The 25292-nt window shown below is 43.8% G+C and overlaps 1 protein-coding gene across 4 annotated transcripts in view; it reads left to right on the top strand.

Annotated features, from left to right (window-relative positions):
* Positions 1 to 25292, top strand: part of NEDD9 (neural precursor cell expressed, developmentally down-regulated 9) — a 184260-nt gene that overhangs the window by 133439 nt on the left and 25529 nt on the right. For 3 of the 4 annotated variants that reach the window (XM_059688605.1, XM_059688604.1, XM_059688602.1), the window contains exons 1-2: positions 3660 to 3851; positions 23938 to 24384. In XM_059688605.1, coding sequence (XP_059544588.1) covers positions 3840 to 3851; positions 23938 to 24384 — 459 coding nt within the window. In that variant the 5' untranslated portion in view covers positions 3660 to 3839. Of the gene's footprint in view, positions 1 to 3659; positions 3852 to 23937; positions 24385 to 25292 lie in introns of those variants that run through there. The other variant, XM_059688603.1, reaches the window with a different exon arrangement.

Below are 25292 nucleotides of genomic sequence, written 5' to 3'. Positions count from 1 at the left end.
AGATTTCAGACAGGAAAACTACAAGGAATGACTGTACTGAAGCAAACAAGAGGTACAGAGGACTGACACCAGAAAGCACTGATTGTGGTCCTGATGCAAGTGGGGGGCTGGTGTACGGTGCCCACCCTCAGGGCAGCGGCTTCATCCTCTCTCTGAGGGCTGAACTAGATGGCTTCTGAGGTCGCTTCCTGCCCTCACATGCTCCAACTTTGCCCTTCACTCTTCGAGAGCAGCCACACAGGCCCCTCCCAAGTGGTGGACCGAAGAATCTCTTCCCTCTAGCATCCTCTTGATTTTTTGCTGTATCCATGCCAGTGGTGGCAGGAAAATCGTTTGAACAGCATTCGATGCCATTGCCCTTGCTCCTGTCTACACATGAGCGGTTGGGGAGACAGACTCCTTGGCAGACAAGCAGGCAGGTGGCAAGGCTGACAGGCGGAGAGAGTGCTGGTGAGCACAGGTAGGGGCTGAGCCCATTTTAGCCCATGGCAGTACTGGGGTCATTCTATAAACCAACCAACAGCACTGATATAGCGTGGTTTAAACAGTATTTTTGCCCCCCAAATCTCAGGTAATCGATGGAGGAAAGGTCGTTTCTCCATTCATTGAGAGAATTTGTGTTTCCCCAAAGGGTTTTGAAGGAAAAATTCCAGATAACCTTAATGAAGTAAAAACTGCCTGCATGATATGAACTGCATGAAGACCGGAACACAGGATTTGAACTAATAGCCTGCAGTCCTTAAGTGTTTAAACAAAGGATAACAACAGAGAGAAACAGATTGCATCATTCCCACTCACAAGGCTCCAGTCACACTCAGGAGGACATTCGAACTGCTGCCACCTATCGCTCTGAGCTTGCCCTCTCCGTGGCTCCCTGAGTGCCTCCCTCGGGGCACCTGGACTGCTTGCTCTTCTCAAACACACCAAGCTCTTTCCTCCTCAAGCCCTATCCATGGGCCATGCCCTCTGTCTAGAATGTTCTTTTCCCAGGTCTTTGAGTGGATCCCTCATGTTCTTCAGATTTCTGATGTAATATTACCTCCTTAGAGAGACTTACGTGATCATTCTCTCTAAAGTAAAACACCTCTTCCCCCCAATCCTGGTCTGTTTTTCTCTAGCAATTTTCCGCCTTAATTTTCCTTCATTTATTACCCCAAAATAGTATTGTAGATTCATTTAATTATTGTCTTCCACTCCCACTAGACTGGAAGCTCCATGGGGGTAAGAACCTGTCTGGGCTGCTGAGCATTCTCCCCACGGAGAACAGTACCTGGCACATGGTAGGCGCTCAGTTGGTGTTTGTTAAGATTAGAAAGCTGCCCTGTGGAAGGATGGCATACAGATGAGGGAATCCACCCCCTTTTTCTGAATGCCTACCACAAGCATCTATAAGTCTAGTGGTAAGCATATTCTAATTAATAAACTAATTAAATATTTATATTATTTATATACTATATTTAACAATGTGATGTAATGTATTAACAAAGTAATATGTAATATTAAAATAATAATTAATAATGGTAATGATAAACACCAATTTATTTAGGTCTTACTATGTGCCAAGTACTATTAACTCCTATCCACATTATCTCATTTAATCCTCATGATGACCCTAGCAGGTAGATATTATTAGTTTCTCGATACTAGTATATATTTCAGGACACCAAAATCAGAAGTTAAGAAATTTGTTAATATCCTAACACAAGTTTATCTGCCTCCAATACCCTTGTGCTTTTCTTTATATAATTAAAATTCCAGTGACCCAAACCACCTTGAAATGAATTTCAGGTAGATTTTTGTCTTACTGAACAGGACAGAAACAGGAAAGTGGGAGGACCACTTGGTATGAATTAAGCTTTCCAACTAGAGAATTAGATGACAAAAGGCCCTAGCAGATGCTTTGGGAAAGTATTTGAAAGCAGTAAAATGGGGTGAGACACTACTCAATGGTACTCATCAAACAACACAGAAGGAGAGTTCAGCTTTACTGTTTAGGAAGCCAAAGGAATGTTATCTAGATCTCCTGGAGGCCACAAGACTCATCTTACAGATGGGAAAGCCTTTGTCTAATCCAGGCAGACTCAGAAAACAGTTTTCTGCAAAATAACGACTCTCCCATGAGTCTGTGGGACCGTCCAGAAGACCCTCTCGGTGCCGTGTGCTGCATGCTTAACTTGTGTTCAGAAAGACCTTGAAAAGTCACTCGGGCTCATTTCCACTCAAAGGCTAAATGAGGAAAAGCAAGGTCTAGTGGATGCCAGAACCAGTGTGTCAACCTCATTATGACTGCCTGGGGGTCATGTCCAGGGAATAGGTGCCACATTAAATTTTGAACTGAACTGTGAGCCCTGGATCTGGAAACCACTTTTGTGGGGCAGCTGTTCTCCTGTGCTTTTTGCTTAGATCATAAAAGTAATGTTAATCCATTGAGAATTTCGGAGGGGTGAGGGGGACAAATCAAACAGATTCTGGTCTAACTTGGCCAGGAAAAAAAAATAAGGACTGTGTTTTCCACCCCAGGCGTGTACTCTGGTTGGTGTCCATCCCACTCAGGGACAGCTGTTGTCTGCACTGAGCATGTCTGAATCCTGAGGCCCACTGGAGAGGAATTGTCCCTCGCCTCTCTGTCCTTCAGAAAAGTTGCCGAAGGTGACCATTTCTGTCTTTTCCTGGGTAATGGCTTTCTCTACAGAAATCATGAAGCTGAACCAAATGTTCTGTGCTTCACTGGAGAGAGACTGGTCTTTTTAACCAGGCTCATCAAACAGTAAGCTTTTTTTTTTTTGTTCCCCAGATAATAAGTGTTGGTGGGTTAATGGGCCATCTTCAGGAGAGAGGTCAGAAGGAAAAACTGCAGTGTTAGAGCTGGAGCTAGAAATGCCAACCATCAAAGAACATAGTACTCAATAGACAGTGATGATCTATAGGGCGTGCACTGGCCAGCCCCATCTGAGGGGTCACGTCTAACCTTTATCCTCAGCAAAGTCAGCGAAGGTCGCTGAATGGGGCTGACACTCAATTCTCTGAGGCCCTCATGAGAAGCTGGCCAGGGAAATCCTGGTGCCTGGGCTAGGGAGTTCCTTTCACTGAGGGAGAATTGTATTCTGGCTCCTTGCAGACTGACGTCGCAAGTACTTTGAACACTGAAAAGAACAAAAAAAGCAAACAGCCACACAAAAAAGGAAGGGAGGGAGGAGAGAAGGAGAGCTAGAGAGATATCAGCAGGGGTAGTTAGTAAAAAGGGGCCCGGAGACAGAAAACCTTTTGTTCCCCAGAGTTCGTTTCATGTAGAGATTGTGAGGTGAATGGCTTTCAGAAGAAATGGGTTTATGAAGGAGTTGCTAGGTCACAGGAAGCAGGACTTTCAGACTGCTTTGTGAATTCGATTTCTTTAAAACTTAGGTTAATCTTAAGAATTTATCTCCTTTTCCCGTTTATTTGGGGGGGGAGGGGGTGGAGGCAAGTTGGGAACGGTTCCCCACTGTGTTGTATTTCCACCCTTTCTGATAATGTAAGGAGAAATGATCGCATTACAAATTCTTTGTCAGGAATTTTCATAAGTTAAGAAGTGGGCGGGGCATCTCATTACCTTGGCCCACTAGCCAATGGTGGGGCGGTATGCAAATACAGCCCGTGATAGGCCCGCCTCAGTCAAAACAGTGAGCTCAGAAGCTTTGGAGCTTAGCTGTGCCTGAGCTCTGCGCTGCACTGACAAACCAGCCCCAGCCCGGGACGTCTCACTTTCATTTAGCTCTGCACTCCATGGAGGGGCGGACACGCCAGTGCTTCATGCAGTCTAACTAGTGTGTCGGAAAACGGCTCAATTCACCGCTGCCGAGATGAAGTATAAGGTAAGAGAGTGCCTTTTACATAAGGTTTCGTGTGTGTGTGTGTGTGTGTGTGTGTGTGTGTGTGTGTGTGTGTGTGTTTCCTACTGTGACGACTCTGCAGAGAGCCCTGTGTGCCCGAGAGAGTTTTGAGATGGGTCTCAGTCACTGAGGTTGGCATACAAGCCAGCAGGCAGGACCCAGTCTCTGAGATCCACTCCCGGAGTTCACCGTACACCCGCATCCATCTCCTCTGAAAATTTTGGAGAACTGGTCTTGGAGCCCGTCTGCAGCAGCCACGGTAGAGCAGAGGGTGTCTGACTTAAAGCGGAGCACGCATTAGCTCAAGTCTCCCGGCTCCCCCAGGCCTGGCCTCCACTGTCTGGGGGAGCCCGGAGATGTAATGAGAGAGGGATCAGCACTGCTGAGTCTCCGGCTCCTGAAGCAGTTTCCAGCCTATGTTGTAAAGGTTTGGTCTGGGAAGCAGTTTGCCTTGTGTACTGTTGGTGGGAGAGAGTAAAAGCCCCAGGTCCTACTATACAGCTGATGATGAAGAATTTTGACATCCTTGGATGATGTTGGTTGTAAGAACAAATGAGTGTTTGCCTATTTCTTGAAAACACTTTTATTGGCATTTGAATGGACTGAGGGTCTGAAGTCTGAGGCCAGTGTGTTGGCCCTGAAGTTTGCAGAGTGCCATAACACTCTGGCAGCATTTCCCCATGCATTTACACCATTGTTTGTGTGTTTATTCTTGGCAAAAGGATTATAACTTGCTCAGCATATCCCATTTTAAGTTGCCCCCCATTTAGGAGGCAAGCAGCTCGCAGGGACACTGCACCGAAGCAGATGGCAATGAATAGGGTGTGAATTTTCCTTGGAGTATAAATATTTCTGTTCCAGAATAGATACAACTCCTAGTGCTTTAAAAAAAAAAGTGCTATTATTAAAATGAACTCTGGCCAGGTGGCTATGCGTTGGGATTGACTATTTGTATTATCTGTCTGACCTTCAGGACTGTGCTAGCTGGGAGCTACTTTGCTTTCTCTCTGAATTGTGTAGCTTCGGGCCCATCTTTTTTAATGTGATGTTGTAAATACTTGGATCTGGCTAATAGCCACTAGCTAACCTCAGTGATAAATCTTTTGTTCAGAAGTTATAAATCTTACTCAAAGCTCTAAATCTACATGGTGAAAGCCTTTGCTTATAAAGTATGAGTTATAGTTCTTGAAATTTGGAGACACAGGTATCCGTTATCACTCTATTATCAGTTTTCCATTATCTGCCTCAATAGGAAAGATCAGAGGAATGGGTAATCTTAATATTTGACTTCAAGATGCAACCAGAAACAAGCACTTTCATCTGACAGGAACGTTCTCTTAATGCCGTTCACCCCGTACAGCCACAGTTTCCTTATTCAGAGTAATGACAGAACTAGACATTGCTTAGCCTGCAGTGAGTATGCCCCCCCCCCCCCGCCCCTGTTGCTGAGCTTTAGTTCATAAAAATTGGCTTGCAGGGAGAAGAGAGAAACTATGTTCATACATTTATTATGGGAAAGTATAAGTGACTGAAATTAACAATGAGCGCTGCAATCTAGAGAGTGACAAAGTCTAAAGTCACTTTTATTCAGTGACCTCATATTTTGTTTTACTCTGACGGAACGGAAAGAAAACATCATAGCAACAGATGATGTAACTTATGACTGGCGTTCACGGAGAAACCCTGCCTCTCTGCCGGGTCTTACGGGTGTTGAATACCCTGCCAAGTGATGTAAAGACGGGATTTTTATTAGGTTGTGGACACGTTCACCAGATAAAAATACTGACTTCTCCAACGGACCACAATGACAGGTTGACACCTTGGAGTGACTACAAAATGAGCCAATAGCTGAAGCAACCTACTTTCCCTTTCTTATCAGCCTGTTTTCTCTCTAGTTAATAAGAGACAACTTTAAGGAGAGAATTTTGTAATTTTAAGTAGGAGATGACACAAAGGTAGAGCTGTGATAAATAACATTTCTTAAGACACCGTGACAATACAGCATTGTCATCTTTAATTCTCCCAATAACTCTATGAGGTGGGTATGATTATACTCATTTTCAAATGTGAAATTATGGTATAGAGAGGCTAAGCAATTTATCCAAAGCCACATAGCTAAAAAGTGGTGGAGCTGAGATTGAACCAAGACTATCTGGTCCCAGAACTTGTGACTTGAAATCACTATTAAAGAAAAAGAACCATTTGTGACTTCTCTAAGATGTCCTGTGTGATTGCTGTTTTCTTCTCCCAGAAAATTTAAGACCATTTCATTGCAACTATTCCAGCAGGTTAGAGTCTTTGTTGTTGGTGGTGGGTTTGTTTTGTTTTGCTTTGCTTTTTCAGGCAGTATCTCCTCAAAGCAAAGTGAAATGCATGTTTCATAGTTACTTGTTTAATTTGAGCCACTTAGGCAGTAAAAAGCCAGATAATTATTAAAGTGTAAATTCCTGGAATCAGAAATTATCTTTTACACACTGTGTTGTGCTATACACTGTAAATTTAGCACAGACTTAAAAAATGGTCACTGGGAGATTTGTAATCCAGCCACTATAAGATTTTTTTAAAACTAGATTATCTGGTTTGGCTACTTCAGGGATCGGTCCTAACTGGACAACAACCAAACCTGCACTCATTTTGTACTTACACACAGCTCCAGGTCAGCTAGCTATGTATTTACAATAATCTTGAAACTGTGGAATGTCAGCTCTTACTTTGGTAAACATTTTTGGTTAGCACCTACCTAGTCTATTTTTATTTCATTATATGGTTTTTTTTTATTTGTTCTTAGGAAGACTGCAGTCACTCTCATATGTATTCAATATTCTATTTATCTTAAAAGATTCAGTCTGAGGTTCTGTGGTGATAATTATTGGGGGAGGCGTTACTTACTAAGAGTTTTCCACAAGCTCCTCTGAATATAGAGCATGTTCTGAAGTGGGGGGAAGGGGCTGTGGCTTGCTCAGGGAAGGCTTTCCTCCTGAGGGTCTGGAGGTGGAGGTGAATGTGGCTGCTGTCTGCCAGGAGGTGATTGAAGGGCCAGTGCTCAGCTGTGTTTGAGCAGAGGCTGGAGACCAGCCCATTCTGTGCAGGCCCAGGCCTGGTCAGTGCTCTCAGCAGGCACTGCCTGTAGGAGCTCCAATGGCTGAGCAGCTTTTGTGGCTTTGCCAAATTTTTGAACACTATGTGCCTCCATTAAAATTCCAAATTATTTACCTAATCTACCATTCAACAAATTCATTCTTAAATGTTTGGACTGAAGTTAGAGAAAAAAATAATTGAGGGTCTTTGATTTAGTTGATATGGTCATTTATGATTCCCAATTCTTTCCTTGCTTTGACATTTTGGTTTCATTTCTTTATTCTCTTCTAGATGATTCATTGTACCCAATTCAAATTAGAAATTCCTTCCCCCACACACATACTAGTACACACACTTTTAAATCTTACGTGAAATCTATAAATTTAAAAGCACTAAAAAGTGCTTTGAAAAATCCTCACTTAATGATTTGTTTTATATTATTTATTTATTTATTGAGCAAACCATTTTTGGAGCTAAATGACTTACCTACACAGAGATGAAAGTCTTCGTAGAGCTGAAGATGTTCTGATAACACCAAATGTAGCAAGTTGCACAGTGTGAAACATACCAAGATGCCTTTAGCACCCTTTTCTTGCTGGGATATACATGGGTTGTCTTCTCAGAATTCATCAGTGGCTTCCTGTCTGCACCCCTCCCCCCAAGACTTCTAAAAACAACTTCCTCTCTACTTTTCAATCCCCTTTGCAAATTCCCTCCCCTTTTTTGTCCTCATTGTCTCTCATTTTTTCATTCAATCATTCTTTATGCTTTTCTAGTAGCTGACTTCTGTAGGACTTGCCTTCCCAATACATGCAGACATGACATTGCCAAAGTACACCCTCTTTTGACTCTGCTGTGGGGAATCTTTTGACTCTGCTGCTCCCTGATCCGTTTGCCCCTGTCTCCTTTCCATCTATGTGACTTGGCTAGTCTGTCATTTCCCACAGGTCAAGTCTCTTCATCCATCCTCCTCTCTATGAAGCAATCAAAAGCCCAAACCTTTGTCTCCTTGACTGTCCTATACTCCCTACAAATGGGCTTTTCCACCTCTGCCCTGCCCTGTTAGCACTGCCTAACTTATTAACCCCTTTCCACCAAATTACTTTCCATTAAATGTTACCTGTAACTCACATAGGTTATCCACTGAAGCTGTCTGTACAGCTTTTTCATTTTTTTGGAACCCTAACTGGGAATCAAACCGGTGACCTTTCAGTCACAGGATAGCGCTCAACCAACTGAGCCACACTGGCCAGCGTCAGCTTTTTCTTTTTTAACATTCAGTGTTATTTTGTTTTAGTTTCAGGTGTAGGGGACTGTCCAGCTTTAAGTAAGCCCCATTGAACACAAGAAGTAAAGAAATAAAGGGTGACCTTTGTTTGTAAGTAGAGGCAGGTTAATAAACAAGTCGCTGAATAAAAAGTATGATCGAGAACCTGTTGCCTTGAGGCAGCAGGGCCTAGGTCTCGTATATTCTTGTAGTAAAGACAAGATAGAGTGTGGGCTTTGGGGGAAGACATTACTTCTTGTGATTTAATGCTCTGTACCCTTGGGCAAGGTAAGCTCTCTGAGCCTCGTTTTTCTTATCTGAAAATAGAGATATTAGCTGCCTCATTCTATTGTTCTAAGGCCTAAACAAGAGAATATCTACACTAATAAAAGAGAAACATGGTAATTGGCGTACGACCGCTACCCTTTTCATTGGCTAATCAGCGAGATATGCAAATTAACTATCAGCCAAGATGGCGGCCGGCAGCCAGGCAGCTTGAAACTAACATGAGGCTTGCTTGCTTCAGTGACAGAGGAAACCAACGTTCCCCGCCTGTGGCTGCAGGCCTCTGAGCTGGCAGTTTAAGAAACTATGTAACAGATACCACCAGACTTCAGCCAGTGGGATCGCAACATTGTAAGCAAAGGCCAGAAACCTACTTTCAGCCGTGCGCGTGCGGAGGCCTAAGAGCTGGAGCCAAGCCTCAAGGTAAAGCTGGCCCAGAATAAAAAAAAAAAAAAGAAAAAAAGAAAAAAAGGAGCAGTTGGGAGTTCAGTCACCCCCAGCCTGAAAACAGCCCTCAGCCCCTTAGCCAGACTGGCCAGGCACCCCAATGGGGACCCCTACCCTGAAGGGTGTGTGACCAGCTGCAAACAGCCATCATCCCCTCACCCAGGCTGGCCAGGCACCCCAGTGGGGACCCCCACCCTGATCCAGGACACCCTTCAGGGCAAACCAGCCGGCCCCCACCCATGCACCAGGCCTCTACCCTATATAGTAAAAGGGTAATACGCCTCCCAGCACCGGGATCAATGGAGCCACGAGGCCACCCAGCATCGGGATCAGTGTGACAGGGGGCAGCGCCCAAACCCCCTGATCACCCTGCGGCTCTGTATGTGACAGGGGGCGGGGCCACAACCTCCCTATCCACCCTGCTCTGTTCGTGACAGGGGAAGGCACCCCAACCCCCTGATCAGCCCTGCTCTGTGCCTGATAGGGGGGAGCTCCCCAACCCACTGATCACCCTGCAGCTCTGTGTGTGACAGGGTGCGGCACCCCAACCTCCCCCCACGGGCCCTGCTCTGTGTGTGACGGGGTAGAGCCATAACCTCCCCATCGGCCCTGCCCTGAGTGTGAGAGTGGCAACACCCCAACCCCCTGATCGGCCCTGCTCTGTGGGTGATAAAGGGCGGTGCCCCACCCCCTGATTGGCCCTGCTCTGTGCGTGACAGGGTACAGAGCCCCAACCCCCCTGATGGGCCCTGCTCTGTGTGTGACGGGGGCAGCACCCCAACCCCCTGATTGGCCCTGCTCTGTGCGTGACAGGGTACAGAGCCCCAACCCCCCTGATGGGCCCTGCTCTGTGAGTGATAGGGCGTGGCGCTGCAACCTCCCCATCGACCCTGCCTTGAGTGTGACAGGGGGTGGTGCCCCAACCCCCCAATCGGCCCTACCCTGATCATGACTGAGGGTGGAATCAAAACCTCCCGATCGCCCTGCTCTGTGTATGACAGGGGGCGGCGCCCCAACTCCCCAATCAGCCCTGCTCTTAGCCTGACCAGGGGCTGCACCTAGGGATTGGGCCTGTCCTCTGCCACCCGGGAGCAGGCCTAAGCCAGCAGGTCGTTATCTCCCGAGGGGTCCCAGACTGCCTGCGAGAGGGCACAGGCCGGGCTGAGGGACCGCCCCCCCCCCCCCCGAGTGCACAAATTTTTGTGCACCGGGCCTCTAGTATGAATATAAAATACTTACTATGACTCCTGGCATGTAGTATGTAGACCAGTGATGGCGAACCTTTTGAGCTTGGCGTGTCAGCATCTTGAAAACCCCTAACTTAACTCTGGTGCCGTGTCACATATAGAAATTTTTTGATTTTGGCAACCATATTAAAACAAAGATTTATATTTTTGATATTTATTTTATATATTTAAATGCCATTTAACAAAGAAAAATCAACCAAAAAAATGACTTCACGTGTCACCTCTGACACGGGTGTCATAGGTCCGCCATCACTGATGTAGACAATGCCAGTTGGCTCCTCATACAGTAGATGCTCAATAGATATTGAAAGAATAGTGTGGCCTCAAGGCTTGGTGACAGGATTATGTCAAATCCCAGTTACTAGGTTAAGATGGTTGAGTATTGTTGAATATTCCATAGGCCTGGATGTGTAGTGTAGAAACACAAATGCCACACATAGAAAATTACCAGCACACTTATGTACCCTCTTACTAATATATTAATGACTTGGTATCTTCACTGCTATTAATAACATTTGATCTTCCTGTAATTACAGGACCTTGATCATAGTACATACTCAACAAATATTGAGTGGAATGTTGAGTTACATAAAATACTTATACAAATAGCCATTAAAAATGTCTTAATGCTATATGGCATAGTGGAAAGAACATGGGCTTAGTTTCAGATACCACTTGGGTTACTTTCTAACAATATACAGGCAAGCTACTTCAGCCTCTGTTTCCTCATTTATAAAAATGGGATTTATCAAATACCTGTCTTATCAGATAACTGTAAGGAAGTAAGATATGAAAATCTTTTTCAGCTTTTAGCTCATAGTAGGCATTTAAAAATAGTAGTTATTATGGTGCATTATAAGATATATATACACAGACATATAGATATAGAAGCATTATATAGATAAAAATTTAAGAGGAAACATCACAAGAATTGTTTTCCTAAAACAAAAATATTAGTGAGGAAAAGAAAAAAATCACCACTTTAAAAAAAAAAAATCAAAGGTGAAATGCAAAGGTGGTGAGTTGCTGGCTACAGAAATTCACAATAAATTCTATCCCTATCCTATCACAGTCAACTAGTGCGAGTTTATGGAAAGTAAGAGATCTTGGTTATCTATTTTTAGATCCCTTTTAGGGTTAGAAAGAAACCTGAACAAATTGGTTTCAAATGCCAGTCGCTGGGACCATAGCATTGCTCTGCAGTAACATATAGACTTAATTATCAAGCCTTCCTGCCAAGATAAACAAACAGGGCCACTGGGAAGAAATACTATATTTCCAACTTAAAATGCCAGAGAAGAGCTGCTGGTTTCCTAGGCAATGGATGATTGCAAAGACAATGAGCTTGGAAAGGGGACCCCTCCCCCCAAAAAACTGTTTATACTTTGTCAACAACACCCGCCTCCATCTTATTTACTTTGAACATTCCAGTCATCTCCCTGCGGTAGTTGTACTGGTTAATGAGGGCTCTGCGCGCCTGGGGAACGTGACAGCCTCCCTGCAAGTCTGTCTTCCCGAGGAATCTTCATTTCTAGATAAATGGCCTTGTTGGTGACCTTTTCCACCCTACACTAGAGCGTAGTTTTAGAGGACAATGTGATCCAGGTGGATTGAAGCCTGGACTTTAAAGAAGACAGAACAGGCACTCTAGAAAATATGAGTAGTAATGACGTATGACAGTGATTTTTCCTGGTTAAGGTAGGGAGTGTTTGCCATAGGAATGTTTTCAGTATATGCCTGGACCCCACCATGGGTGGGACTAGCTCTTTAAAAAGAGCTGGTCCCTTCCCCACCCCCCCTCCAAACCTCCCCCCCTCCCCCGCCCCCGCCCCGAACCCACCTACCTCCCCAACCATTAATGGTGCTAAATAGTGTTGAAATAGGTGATTCATGATCCTTATTCAAAGGCTGGGCCCACTGATTTGGGGGTGTCTGATTTCTTTGTAAATCTTGGTGTTTATGCTGCAAATGAGAGTTCCTCCTGATAGTTCTAATATGCCAAGGTCATCGTTATGTTACCAAAAAGGTTCCTGATGTGGAATGTTGATGCTTATGCTTACCAGAAATAAAGATTGAGCAACCATGAATATGTAAAAGTGCAAACACTGCACAGAAATGTTTGATAGCTCCTTTTGAATTTAATTCCTTTCTTTACTCTTCACATGTGCGGGGGAGGATTATTTGTGAAACTTAATAGAAAGTTGCAGCAACCAAAAGGCATATAAGGTTAAGATTTGAACCAGATCTTTCTATTTATTAAAGCAATATGTACTTAGGCCAGATGATGTGTCTGTCATTCATTTTTCCCCATTTTCTTTTAGTTATGTGGAACCCTATGCTATCTCTTTTGCGAATTAGCCTTAATCTCATTGATTTGTGGTAGTCAGTTTGAAACTTAGTGTTTCACCCCATCCGATCCCCAAAAGACGTGGCTGAATCCTGTAGGCGTTTCTGTCCCCAGACTCTGCACTCTACTGAAAGAAGGAGCTTGGATACCCCAGGCCCCAGCTCCCAACCCCCAATATTCATAAGAAGCACTCTGGGAAGGCAGTAAAGTGGACTTACAGACCCTCTGGGCTTCTTGGCATTCAGAGTCTGTAGTATCTAGCAGTCCGTTAGTAATCTGTCAATGAGGGTTTTTTGGGGGGGGGAGGGGGCTGCTACTAATCTTTTGTGGTGTGACTTAGAGTTTGGCAGGAAATGAGTTGATGAACCAGCAGGATTTCAGTACTATCACAACATTATTGGCATAGAAGCATTTTGAGGTCCTCTTGCCCTTGAGTGCTCCCCTGGGATAGGACTTCCATGTTATTCTTTGATTCTCCAACCTTTTCACTCAGAGTTAAGTGTGATGAACACACGCTTGAATGGGGGTCAGGGGAGACAACAATAGGAATACAGTTAGCCCAACAGCATTCTTTCTCTTAATAAGCCCATTCACTGTGAAGCTGGAATTGCACCCAGTCTCAGAGAGGCCCAGATGCCTCTGGAATATATCTCATTTCCTTGTAAAGATCACCTTGTCATTTAGAGAACATGTCTGTTGACTGAATCAAAGACTCTTATCACTACCTATGTATCTTTTTTTCTCACAAATCCTAAACTCAACCAAGGCAGACCTGTTAGCAAGGTATGTACTTGCACACCTATCTTTTATTTTTAGTTTAAATATATATGTAATTTCTGTGGGTATGTATCCATGTTTCAAAAACCCTAAAAATGGGACATATGGTCTAACAATGGGAAGGATATTTGAAACTGGGACTGTCTTGGGAAGTTGAGGAACACATGGTCACTAGTCCATCAACATGAGCTGCTCCGGCCATCAGTCAACTGTCAAGAGCGTTATCTCTTTTCCCTTATGTTAGCCTCTTGACAGCTTCTTTTATCTAAGAAGCTTTTTTAAAAAGTGGATGCAAGCAAATTTTTTTACATTTACTTGTAAGTAACAAGGTGGTCCTTTTCTTTTTTTCTTGCAGAAATAGGCATCTTTGGAAATGATGGAAAGCCTACTTTGCAGTGTGAGCTTGTGCAGCGAGCACCTGAGAGCATTAAGCAGCCGGGGATTGTATTTCAGTTGTTCTTGTTTCAAACCTGGTGAGGTAGCTGAGCCTCATAGCCTGCAGCGTCTGCCCAAGCCTCCTGCTCCCTTATTAAGATCTTAATTACAGACGCAGCTTACTTCATTGCTGGAGGGAAAGAATTTAGTTTCTCTGAACTGTGTCTGTTTTTTGGTGTGGCAGGTGTAATCATGATGAGATCATTGCTGGTTTATTTTCTTTTCCTGGAGGAATTTTTTTTTGAGGAGGAGGAGTACAGTTCTTAAGACAATTTCATGAGCTCATAATAGTGCAGTAATAACTGTGCTGTGCTTTTATAGAGACCCTTTCTTATGAAGAAATCGGCGTTTTGCATATATAATTTCATGTCTCCTCCTAATATTATTATAAAGAACTTGTTCATTATCCCCATTTTGAAGATGGGGAAACAGAGGCACAAAAGGCAGTGTGATTTTGTTGTCATTAGTCTTCCAATATGAGGACCAAGACTTGGCTGTTAATTCAGTTTAGTGTCCATTCCTCTGTCCAGGGTTTCTCATCATCGGCACTAGGGACATTTAGGGCTGGATAAGTCTTTGTTGTGGGGGACTGTCCTGTGTCTTGCAGGGTGTTTGCCAGTGTCCCTGGCCTCTGCCCACTAGTACCACACACACACACACACACACACCAAAAATGTTCCCTAGCATTGCTAAATGTCACCTGGGAAGACAAAATCCCTTCTAGTTAGGAATCACTGGTCTAGCCCTGGCCGGTTTGGCTCAGTGGATAGAGCGTCGGCCTGCGGACTGACAGGTCCTGGGTTTGATTTTGGTCAGGGGCATGCGCCTGGGTTGCGGGCACATCCCCAGTGGGGGATGTTCAGGAGGCAGCTGATCGATGTTTCTAACTCTCTATCCCTCTCCCCTCCTCTCTGTAAAGAAAATCAATAAAATATATTTTAAAAATGAAAAGAATCACTGATCTAATCTCCCCGACTTTCATCTGCTTAAAAATAGTTGCCTTACTGGTTTGATGTGATAGAAGCACAAAAATACAATCATAGATCTGTTTGCCATAATTTTATCATGACCAAGGCTGAGCTTTATGTAACAGGACTGAACCAAAAGGAAACTTCCCATTATATGCTTAGCACCAATTTGTTGAGCAAATACCTCAAAATACTAAGAAGCAGAAGGTCTCCCTCAGGTCACATGTAAAACCATCAGGCCATGGAAGACAGAGTTCAGAGAATAAAGTTTGCCATAGAGACAGTCTGATATTGATATATATATATATATAATTTGTCCATATAATAAATGCATTTAGTACTGGGCCTTAAGGAAAGCTATTTTATTCCCATAAACTGGTGTATATCTACATGTGGGAGCTTATCTGTATACCTAGCCATTGAACAATGCATTTGGAGGTTTTTCCTATCCCATTTGCTCCTATCATCTTTTTCTGTCTTCTAGTTGAGAAGCTGCAGTATCTAAAATTCTTTCTTGAAACACCTCTGAAGTTGCAATGGTGACAGCATGTGATTGCAACACCCTCTCAGCCACGTGTGCTGATCCATGTTTTAAAACTCTGAGGACCTCACAAGTGGGATACTAGCAATCAGGCTCCAAACCTAGGTCAGGGATATCTAAAAGAGTTCCAGTGAGCGTTGGCATCCAAGTTACATCAGTTGGGTTCTGGCTGGGAGACAGGCAACAGTTGCCAGGATGTGTATGTATTGGTACTGGTATTGTATTTAGATATTGCTACTGTATCATACTATACTTAGACTAGAGGCCCGATGCACAAAGGTTTGTGCAAGAGTAGGCCTTCCTTCCCCTGGCTGCTGGCACCGGCTTCCCTCTGGCACCCAGAACTGGGGCTGCTTTGCTCCAGCCGCCGCCAGGCACCCACCCAGAACCCAGGCTGCTTCGCTCTGGCCACCGCTGCCACCCACCCGGTTCCCCGTGGTTCCCCGTCCTGGCGTTACGGCGTTACAGCATTACGGCCACAGGCCTTCTATAATATAGAATATAAATTAAGACTTTGGGAGCTGCATACCTTGGTGCAAATACTTTTTTAGGTGTTATAACTTGTGTGTTTTGACTTCTGAGAAATGATGTGAGTTTTGAAAATATACTATAATGGAGTGGAGTCTCCTATTCCTTTATACAGTTCTCATTTCGCTTCCCTAAGTACCTGGAGGTTGGAGGGATTTGTCTAGACAGGCAGATAGATGTGATCTGGTGCCAACACTGTCATGTTGGCTGAAATCCAGATGGTTGTTTTATTGTTAATAAAACCTATCTTTTGGGTGAGTGGGTGTCAGGCCTTCATCATTATATGGCGCCTGTCAGATTTATCTAGGGACAGAACCCTGAAAAGAGTTTGTGCCTGCCCCATGTTTTTGATCCTTTGCCAATAAACTATGCTTAAATCTATCAAAACCAGGCAACCTGGGACAAATGCTTATAAATTCCAAGGCTTACCAGCAACAGAACTAAATTCAAGATGGAAAAGATTCTCAGGAAGCACATCTTGGTCCAGTGGAAAAAAATCCTAGGTTAAGAGGGGATCCAAATGCTATTTCTGGCTCTGCGGCTAATCTAATAGAAGACCCTCTGGGTTGTAAAACAAGAAGATTGGGTTAAAATGATCTCTAAGATCCCTTCTTTGTCTGAAATTCTAGTCTAGTTGGTGTGGTCAAGCTGCGGGTAACTTCTGGTTCCAATACTCACAGAAACCTTGGTGTCCGTCCACCTTCTTTAAGACACTCAGAGTTGCTTAGATTAATTGCAAAGACCACAGAAGAGTGAGGAATTGAGCTCTTAAAGATACATACATTATTTATGATTTTTCTCAAATACTTTCATCAATCAAATTCATCCTCCATGACTGACCAAGAAATAATAGAAGGGGACTATGACGTCACACACATACACTCACACGTGCATACCAACCTACCAGTCCATTTGTCATTGTTTTTACATGAAAGAGAGAATTTGCTCTGGGCTCTTGTTGGTTTCCTGATAAACAAATCTCAGCATGTGAATGTTTCTGTCCTGTATCAACCTTAAATCAAGGGAGAATAGATGACATTAGTTCCAGGGCGGGAAAGAAAAGGAACCCAGAATTTAAAGAAACACTTTTTAAATCTCACATCTCCGCTGTCCATATCATGTTACCAAATCTGGCCAGACAGGTATTTCTTTCTGAAATCTAAATATCTAAATTTACAAAAAACATCAGATCTTCTCACCAACTCTTAAGAAGCAGTGTCACTTGAGCATATGAACCACTGAAGTAATGCTGGGTTCTGAATGCTCCCTCATTGAATAGAAACAGGTCAATATGGAAGAGATGTTAGATTCCCAAACCTGGGAGCCTATGGGCCATCACACACAGGGTGCACTCCATCCGTGCATGTGGGGGCTGCTGCATGTCAAAGAGTATTTTGGAGAGTCGACTGTCTGATGTCACATTTTTAAAGTATCTCCCACTCAGAAATGCACAAAGAGAATGCTATGGATACAGTTCACAAAACTGGGAAATCTAAGAAAACTTAAGGACTTGTGGCAGAGTAAATGACATGAAGAATCAGAGAGGGTCCAAGGTACCCAGATACACTTTGTATCCATCAGAGGAATTTAGAAGCACTTTCCAGAAAATAAAAACAATTGGCTGAAATGTGGTCTAGGTGCCAGAACAGTCTTTGGTGGCAATATTGGATGCTCCTCATGTAATCAGCAGCACAAGGGACTCATGAGGCCAAAGAGGATTCTGCTGCTGCCTTTCTGTGACTAGTTCAGATCACATGATGAAAGTGTGTCAAATTGCAATTGATAAATATTGCTGAGAAACCACTTGGATGTGCTGTGTACCACATCTTCTAACTCCCGAACTTATAAGCTTTGTGTCTACTACTTAACAATCTCAAGAAAATTGTTAATTCGACATCCCAGATCATCCAATGAAAGAACCCAGGTGTAAACCAAGTATTCCAAGAAGCGAAATCCAGGCACTTGTAGATATCCATATGTTCTGATCACGACTGTTTCTTTCTTTTGGGAAATTCCACTTCCCTGATACCCTAAAGGTGATGGTGAGCGGAAGTCAAAGTGGTTTGACGACCCTCAGCCTGAAGCTGATTTTTGTCAGCAGGCACAGAAGCACACAAGCCTTTCTCTTCCCCTGTGTCCTCAGACTGACCTTGATGCTCATCCTTCAGCCACTTCCTTTAGAGCTTATTTCCTTGACGATGGCCATTTCCTTCTGTACTGTGTCTGTTTCTCACGATCTGGCCTGCACAAAGTGTGTGTGTGTGTGTGTGTGTGTGTGTGTGTGTGTGTGTGTGTATGCGGGCGCGCGTGCTGCATGCCCTGCCAGATCCCAAGGCTAAAGTTTAGGGGGTTGGGTACAGGAAAGTCATGTTGTTGAGAATGTGACAGCCCTGAGGCTGTGGCAGGAGCTCCTACATGATAAATATAGAATAAAGTAAAAATAATAAGAGGAAGCTGGGCCATTGATGATGCTATCAGTGCTAGTGGGGTGACACACCAGCCATTGTGTCTAATTTCTCTTCAAAGAACAGCATGAATGGTCATGGAAATTATAAGTCACACCTCTCTGTATTTGGAATAGCAGATAGTTTCCCTGGCAGTAGGAGTAATAAGCTTTCTTGACATTTCGATAGCAGTGAGGGGAAAAAAGGCAGGGAAGAGTGGGGGATGATGTGGGAGTTACCATGTGACCTACAGCTCTCTGTATCCACTGTTCTGGCTAGTTGTATAGTATTTTCTTCCCACTCCTTAGGCATAGCTTGGGAACCAGGAACAGCAGAAACCAAATGTTCTGGCAAAGTATGAATGTGCTCAGTCACCTGCTGCCAGATGTGGGTTGCTACATTGAAGGGAGAAGGCTCTTATAGAAAACATTGTATTTAATCTGGCTGGGATGGTCAGTTCCTCTTGGCCTTCCTGTTTGCTCAGTGGTTGTGGGCACTAGATTCAGGCTCCCCATCTACTTCATTATCCTGTTTTAATAGGGAGGGGCAGGCAATTTCCTGCTTGCTGTCTCCCACATTCTCTGGCTGTGAGGCTTGGTGACTTGGACACACCACTTATCTCTCTGTCCCATTAGTTTACCTTACCATGTCCATCTGGAAAATTTGACCAAATATCATGCTGATCTCTCTAAAAAAGAATTTTACCCTCTCTGTAGAGAACCAAGAAATCCGATCCAGAACCAATTTCAATTTAGACATCTAATGAGTGTGTATTTTGTCTCAGACACTGGGCTATAAAGTTCTGAAAAGGCCAAAGCAATAAGACAGTCTCCCTGACTTTAAGGAGCTTCCAATCTTGAACTGGTTAATACAAGTTATACAGTAAGAACTACCATTACAGAAAACTGGGAAGAGACACGATTAGATAGGTTTTGTTAAGATAACTATTCTGGTTATGTGGAAGATAGATTTTGAGGTGGGAAGATCACCTCAAATGCAAGAAAACCATTGGGAAGCAATTGCCTTACTCCCTGCAAAAGTTGCTGAGGGCCTGCACTAGGAGTGGCAGTGAGTGGGGGGGGGAATGGGTCCAAGCTGATTGGGTGTCAGGTTGTGAAGACACTCACATCTCAGAGGTTTTCAGCTGCGTGCATAATGTTAACTAAGATAAAGCAGGAGAAAGGGAATTTTGCACTTGTTAATTTTGAAATAACCCATTCGACAGTTGGAAATGGGGGATTGGCATGCAGAACAAATATCTGGGCTGGAGCTCTGGATCGGAGTGCTATCTGTGTTTAGATACCACCACCATGGATGAGATTGCCTGTAGGGAGCGAGACAAGTGCCAAGGAGACATCCCTTTGGAATATAATCACTTAAGGAATGAGCCAAATTTTTTTTAGCCTGTGATTGAAAGGAAGGTGAGTGGTCATGAGAACAAGAGAAGAGAGAGAGAAGTAGAAGCCAGAATAGTTTCAAGAAATATTGGGATGGGGATCCATGTGAGAGGCTGCTATAATTAGGGTCCCCTCGAACAGGATTTATGACCCTAAAGGACAATTAGAATCCTGATTAGAGCCACAACTTCTGTAGCATATGTATTTCACTGGATTCAATGCTGTCCTAATTCTGGAGCTGGAGACAGAAAGCCTGAATTCTTGTCCCAGCTCCATGTCCTTCTTGCCAGGTGACTTTGGCAAATCATTAACTTCTTGAACCTCGTCTTTCTCATTTATAAAGTGACAGAGTTCGACTATAGTTGTTTAAAGCTCCACTGGCTTTCAAGTTCTGTGCCCCACTGTTTGGTGCTTTGCCAAGCTCAAGCTGCACTTCCAACTGCCAGCCTCTGGAGGCTAACGGTCCAAATAGGTACAGAATTGTATAGCTCTCTTATCTCTCCTTGAGTTGTTTCTGTGTTGACCTTTCCTGCCATGGAGGTAAATATGGGGTGGGTGGGGGCGAGAAAGAGTAGGTCTGCCTTTCCTGGGTTTTTCTAAGATACTCAGATAACTACCTTCTAACTTTGTGGCCTTACGGACTCATACCTTTGCACTGAAGGAGAGGGTTCCCCCACCTTCGCCTAGGTGGCAGATTAAACTCTTCATTCGCCTATGTATAAATTGCATGTGCTCTTTTGAATGAGAGATTTGTGGTCTGGTTGAAGTTAATTTTGCTGTTATCATCTTACTGAACTCCTGCCCTACCACACCAAGTATTTTCAAAAGCCAAGCCCTTATCCATGTTCCCTCCCTTTTTGATGGCTTGTACTCTGCTAGAATCTAATAATACTTATTCAAAATTTGCCCAGTAATATCATTGTATTAGTATTCGTATTTTGCCTTAGAAGGTCTCCTGAATGCAACAAGCAGTTTCATTATTGCTGCTTGTAGGCAGATACTCAACAAGAGGTTGCAATGCCTAGAACTCATTATCAATTCAAAGCATTATTGTTTTAAGAGATGCTTCTCCTAAGTGTAACTGTGAGCAAGGGAAATATCAGAAATGTATATACAGTAGCATCATTAGAGTAGGACCAGTCTTTGACAGAGAACTGAGAGGAGGCGGACAGGGTAGGAAGCCCAAGGCCAAAGTGCCATCCAGCAAATTAGTCATAGTAACTTTTAAGTCTCTGTCAGTGTTAATGCACTTGACTTGAATTACCTCATTTAATCCTCATGGCAAACCCATGAGGCGGGTGCTGTTATTCACATCCTCATTTTATAGATGAGGAAGCTAAGGCACAAGGGGAGAGGTAGTCTGCCCAAGTTGCACAGTTAGGACACCAAATCCCAAGAAATCTATTTATAGACCTGACAAGAAGAATTGGTCATCTTTAGAACTTTACTGAATGAAATATAGTGGAATTGAGCCCAGTCAGGAGGACACTGTGTCGTAGAGCTAAGGTGGCTTAGAGTTCTGAAGAGAGAATTGAACTGATACCACAGTTCTCCTCTCCTCTGAGACACCGGCCGTGTGGCCTTAGGCAAATGATAAACTCCATGCCCTCCCCAGACCTGTTTCCTTGTCTGTAAAAGAGGGAGGATGGGTCCAGGTGTCTCTAAAGTTCTCTGTAGCTGGGATCTTTTGTTTGGGAGAGTGGCTGGGTGTAGACGTTGGCTCTCTGTAGCTTGCATAGACATTAAATAATTCACTCCTATTCGGCCAAGACTAAGAATATCTATCCATGTGTGAGTAGTCAAGCTAGCAATGGGGTGCCTAGCACTAACAGCCATGCCAAACTCTCTCTAAGTCCTGATCTCCATAGGCAATAGGGAGGACTGCTTGGAAATCATGGACAACTAATCAGGAGAATTCACCCAGGCAGCTACATTAGCAAGGACAATAGGCTCTGAAAGTATTCCCAGAGAAGCAGCTCTTGGGGCACATCTAGAAACATTAGCGTGCTGCTTACCAGTTGGTGGGAAGGTCACTGGGACAGGAGACAAACCATCCAGAACACCCTCACACAGGGACTTCTGCCTGCCTCTGATCACGCATGGTCTGTGCTCTACTTCAGTGCTTCATGGGTCCCATGGCAGGGCCAACTCCCGAAGCCTCAGCTTACTTACTTATTCATGCTGATTAAGTCTGTAGCCTTCTGCCTTTCTATTGTTTTCTGTTTCTTTTCTTTCCTTGCTTTGAATCCAATATAATTGCACAGCTATCCACCCTCAGTTCCCTTAGAACTGGCCCCTACTCTTTATCACTTCTGATTTCATCTTGGGGCCTCCTTCCCAGCCATTCCCAGTTGTTGAATGGGCCCTGGAAAAAGGAACAGAGACTCAGGGTCAGCTCTCTCCCTGTTCTATAATTTCAGTCCACTCTGGGAAGTAATTTTCCTCAACTCATTTTGGTACAAACAACCAGAATCCTGTCTTCTGTAATCTATGACTTTTCTTTTAAACTACAGAACATCCGAAAGATGGAAGAAGAGAAACAGAAGAGATATTGAGATTAGGACACATTCTTAAATGGCTTCTCAAAGCGGAATAAAATAATGCATGATTCTGTCTTTATTAAATGAACTTTTAATTGTTGAAAGGAACCCAAAGCTTCCTAGAATATAAATACTAAGTAAAGCGTTCACCTGGAACACGAACCCCTTAGTTTCCCTTTGGCTTCCCTCACTGCTCACCTGGGTACATTGACTTCCTGGAGCTCAAAACTTTAACCTTATCCTTAAAGAGCATCACTAAGCTTCCTGGTACTGACCACTATGGCCTTATATCCTTTCCTTAGGTTAAGTAGTTGTGCTGACTAAGGAGTTTGGTGAACAGAGTAAACATAGGACCCCTTCTCAACCACCAACCAGAGGGGAGATCCCTTATAGAGTACAGCTGCTCCATAGTGGAGAACCAGCACACAGAGCAAGGCCTGCGGCTATGGGGCACCGTACGGGGGAGATGATTAATGTGTGTCAGTTATAAAGGAATGCAAAGCATGAAACTCAAAGATCAAGTCCACATTTCTAGAGAAGAAAACAGGGCACAGAAGTCCAAACAACAACCTCAAATTCCACTATTGTGTAAAGTCACAAACATGTTCCATCCCTTCAGCAGCCCTTCCTCCCACAGATGGTCATCATTGCAGCAATTTCTAGTGCATCCAGACATTTTAGTGGAGCTCTAGGGGGATCACTTTTAGTTTTCTGAGTGCTTGCAGTGAATTTACAACGCTCCCCGACTCCTCTGTGCGCTGGGAAGGAGCAGGCATGTGGTGATGGCTGCCATCATGCTGCGAAACATTACTAACGCCAAGAAATGAAATCTTTGGAGCCTTTGAAAGGCTTCCAAGAATGTCAGCACGTACTGCCTGCCCACTCTCTGCTGAATGCCTACTTTGGCTGTCTGCTTAGTACTCAATGTACCAGACAGGCCTTCATACAAAGAGAGAAAGTGTTTCGGGCCCCTGAAAGGGAAAGGCACAGCCTTTCTGATGTGAATGGCGAGACTCAAGGAAATAGTGGCATGGTGAGGAGGGGCCTTCAGGAAAGGTATGAATAAAAGACCAAAAGAGAAAGAAATGGCAACTACCCACGTGTGAGACATTCTTTGTAGCTCCCCACCATCTAATCTGGAGATGCAAATACTGTCACACAGTGCTCCATGCTTGATGGATTGTGGAAAAACGCTTGCTTGGAGATTCTCCCGTATCCAAGGACCTTGTGATCAACTGAGAATGAGAATTTGTAAGCGCTGCCAAGGCATGTATAAGTGTACTTTTGTTTCCATTTTAACTCCGAATATAAATGCCATTCATACTGTTGGTCTTTAGGGATGTTCTTTAACTCTTTATGAAAAAATTGAGACATGTCAGTTGTAGTATATCTGAATATCTTGGAATATTTTCCTTCCTACGCTGGCTTTAGGAGAGGAAGAAAAATGTTTTGTATAGGGAACCATCCTCTGACTCTTTACAGAGCTGCTCATAATTCCTTGGCACGGCATCGGCTGCGAGAGGAAAGAGCTCTTGTGGTGTTCTGAGCCTTTCCAACGAGGCAGTCTGATGTCATTGGTGGCAGACGCAGAATGCATGTATCTGTCTTTTGTCTGCACCATCTGTTTTTCTCCTTACAGGCAATCATTTAGATTTATTCTTCTCTTCTTTCCAGGAGGTGTGCCTCTCCATAGGAGCATGAGCTTTAGGTGTTAAAGGGACTAAGCTACTATTCTAACATGATTCCCCTCTGTTCTTTCCTTCCTAGAATCTTATGGCAAGAGCCTTATATGACAATGTCCCAGAGTGCGCTGAGGAACTGGCCTTCCGCAAGGGAGACATCCTGACTGTCATAGAGCAGAACACAGGAGGACTGGAAGGATGGTGGCTCTGCTCCTTACACGGCCGGCAAGGGATCGTCCCAGGAAACCGGGTGAAGCTTCTCATTGGCCCAGTACAGGAGACCTCCTCCAGTCAGGACCAGCCTACTTCTGGACTGATGCACCAGACCTTTGGCCAACAGAAGCTCTATCAAGTGCCAAACCCACAAGGTGCTCCTCGAGACATCATCTACCAAGTACCACCTTCCTACCAAAATCAGGGAATTTATCAAGTACCCACTGGTCATGGTACCCAGGAACAAAATGTATATCAAGTACCACCATCAGTGCAAAGAGGCATTGGAGGGGATAATGGTCCCCACTTTAGTAAAAAGGTGAGTGAACAACTGACTGGATTTTTATTCCAATTTATTTTTTCCACTGCACTCAGAGTAATAGAAATGTTCCCAAAATAAGAACTTGACCCTTCCAAGAAGTAAGTATGTCTTCCAAGCGGTAAGCATATCTAAATACCCTAGCTCAGCATTATTTTTGCATCATTTTTTTCATTTATTGGTCAGCAAAACTGTTTTGAATTCCTACTATGTGCCAACTATTGTTGATCCAAAGGCATCATGGATTCCTGGGCCATTCCAGGGCATACTGGATCATTAAGTTGTTTCCATCTTTCTGATAGATCTGCTTTTAGACCTAGGTTCTACCCTCAAATAGTTTCTAGTCTTTCTGTTTCTTCCCTAAGTGGTACAAGGCACCAAATTTTGTACAAGCGCAGTGAGGCAGCAAGGACCCTCCTTTCACCAAAAGCTGAGTCATGACCCCATTGGCCTGGCACACAAAGAGCCCACTAGAAGTAGAGGAAGCAAGGAAGCTGGGAGTAGGTCATGCCAACCAACTTGTTCTGCAGTTACTGGTTTACAGTTTGATTCATTTAAAACACAGAGATACTTGTATTTAGAAAGGAGTCATCTTCTTATCCTTCAAGTGATTCCCATAATAATGCCTGAGCCAGTGGGTGAAAAGAGTGGAGCTAGGATATTTAGAAAGGCATCATGTTAAAAAGAAAATAAAAGAAAGGGAAGGAATGACCTCGTCAGCACTTTATATAATTCCAATGTGATAACAATTTGAGATAAATAGAAATGTGTTAACTGAATGACTTTTAAGCATCTAGTGTAGTTTTTATTCTTGTGATGCAGTGATGAATTAAAAAGTGAGCCAAACCTTCGCGATGCTTACATTGCAGTGTGTGACATAAGCAGACACTGTACTGTCAGTGCTGGGA

The sequence above is a fragment of the Myotis daubentonii genome, chromosome 3, assembly GCF_963259705.1.
Source record: "Myotis daubentonii chromosome 3, mMyoDau2.1, whole genome shotgun sequence".
Classification (NCBI taxonomy): Eukaryota; Metazoa; Chordata; class Mammalia; order Chiroptera; family Vespertilionidae; genus Myotis; species Myotis daubentonii.
This window is presented reverse-complemented; position numbering and strand designations above follow the sequence as displayed.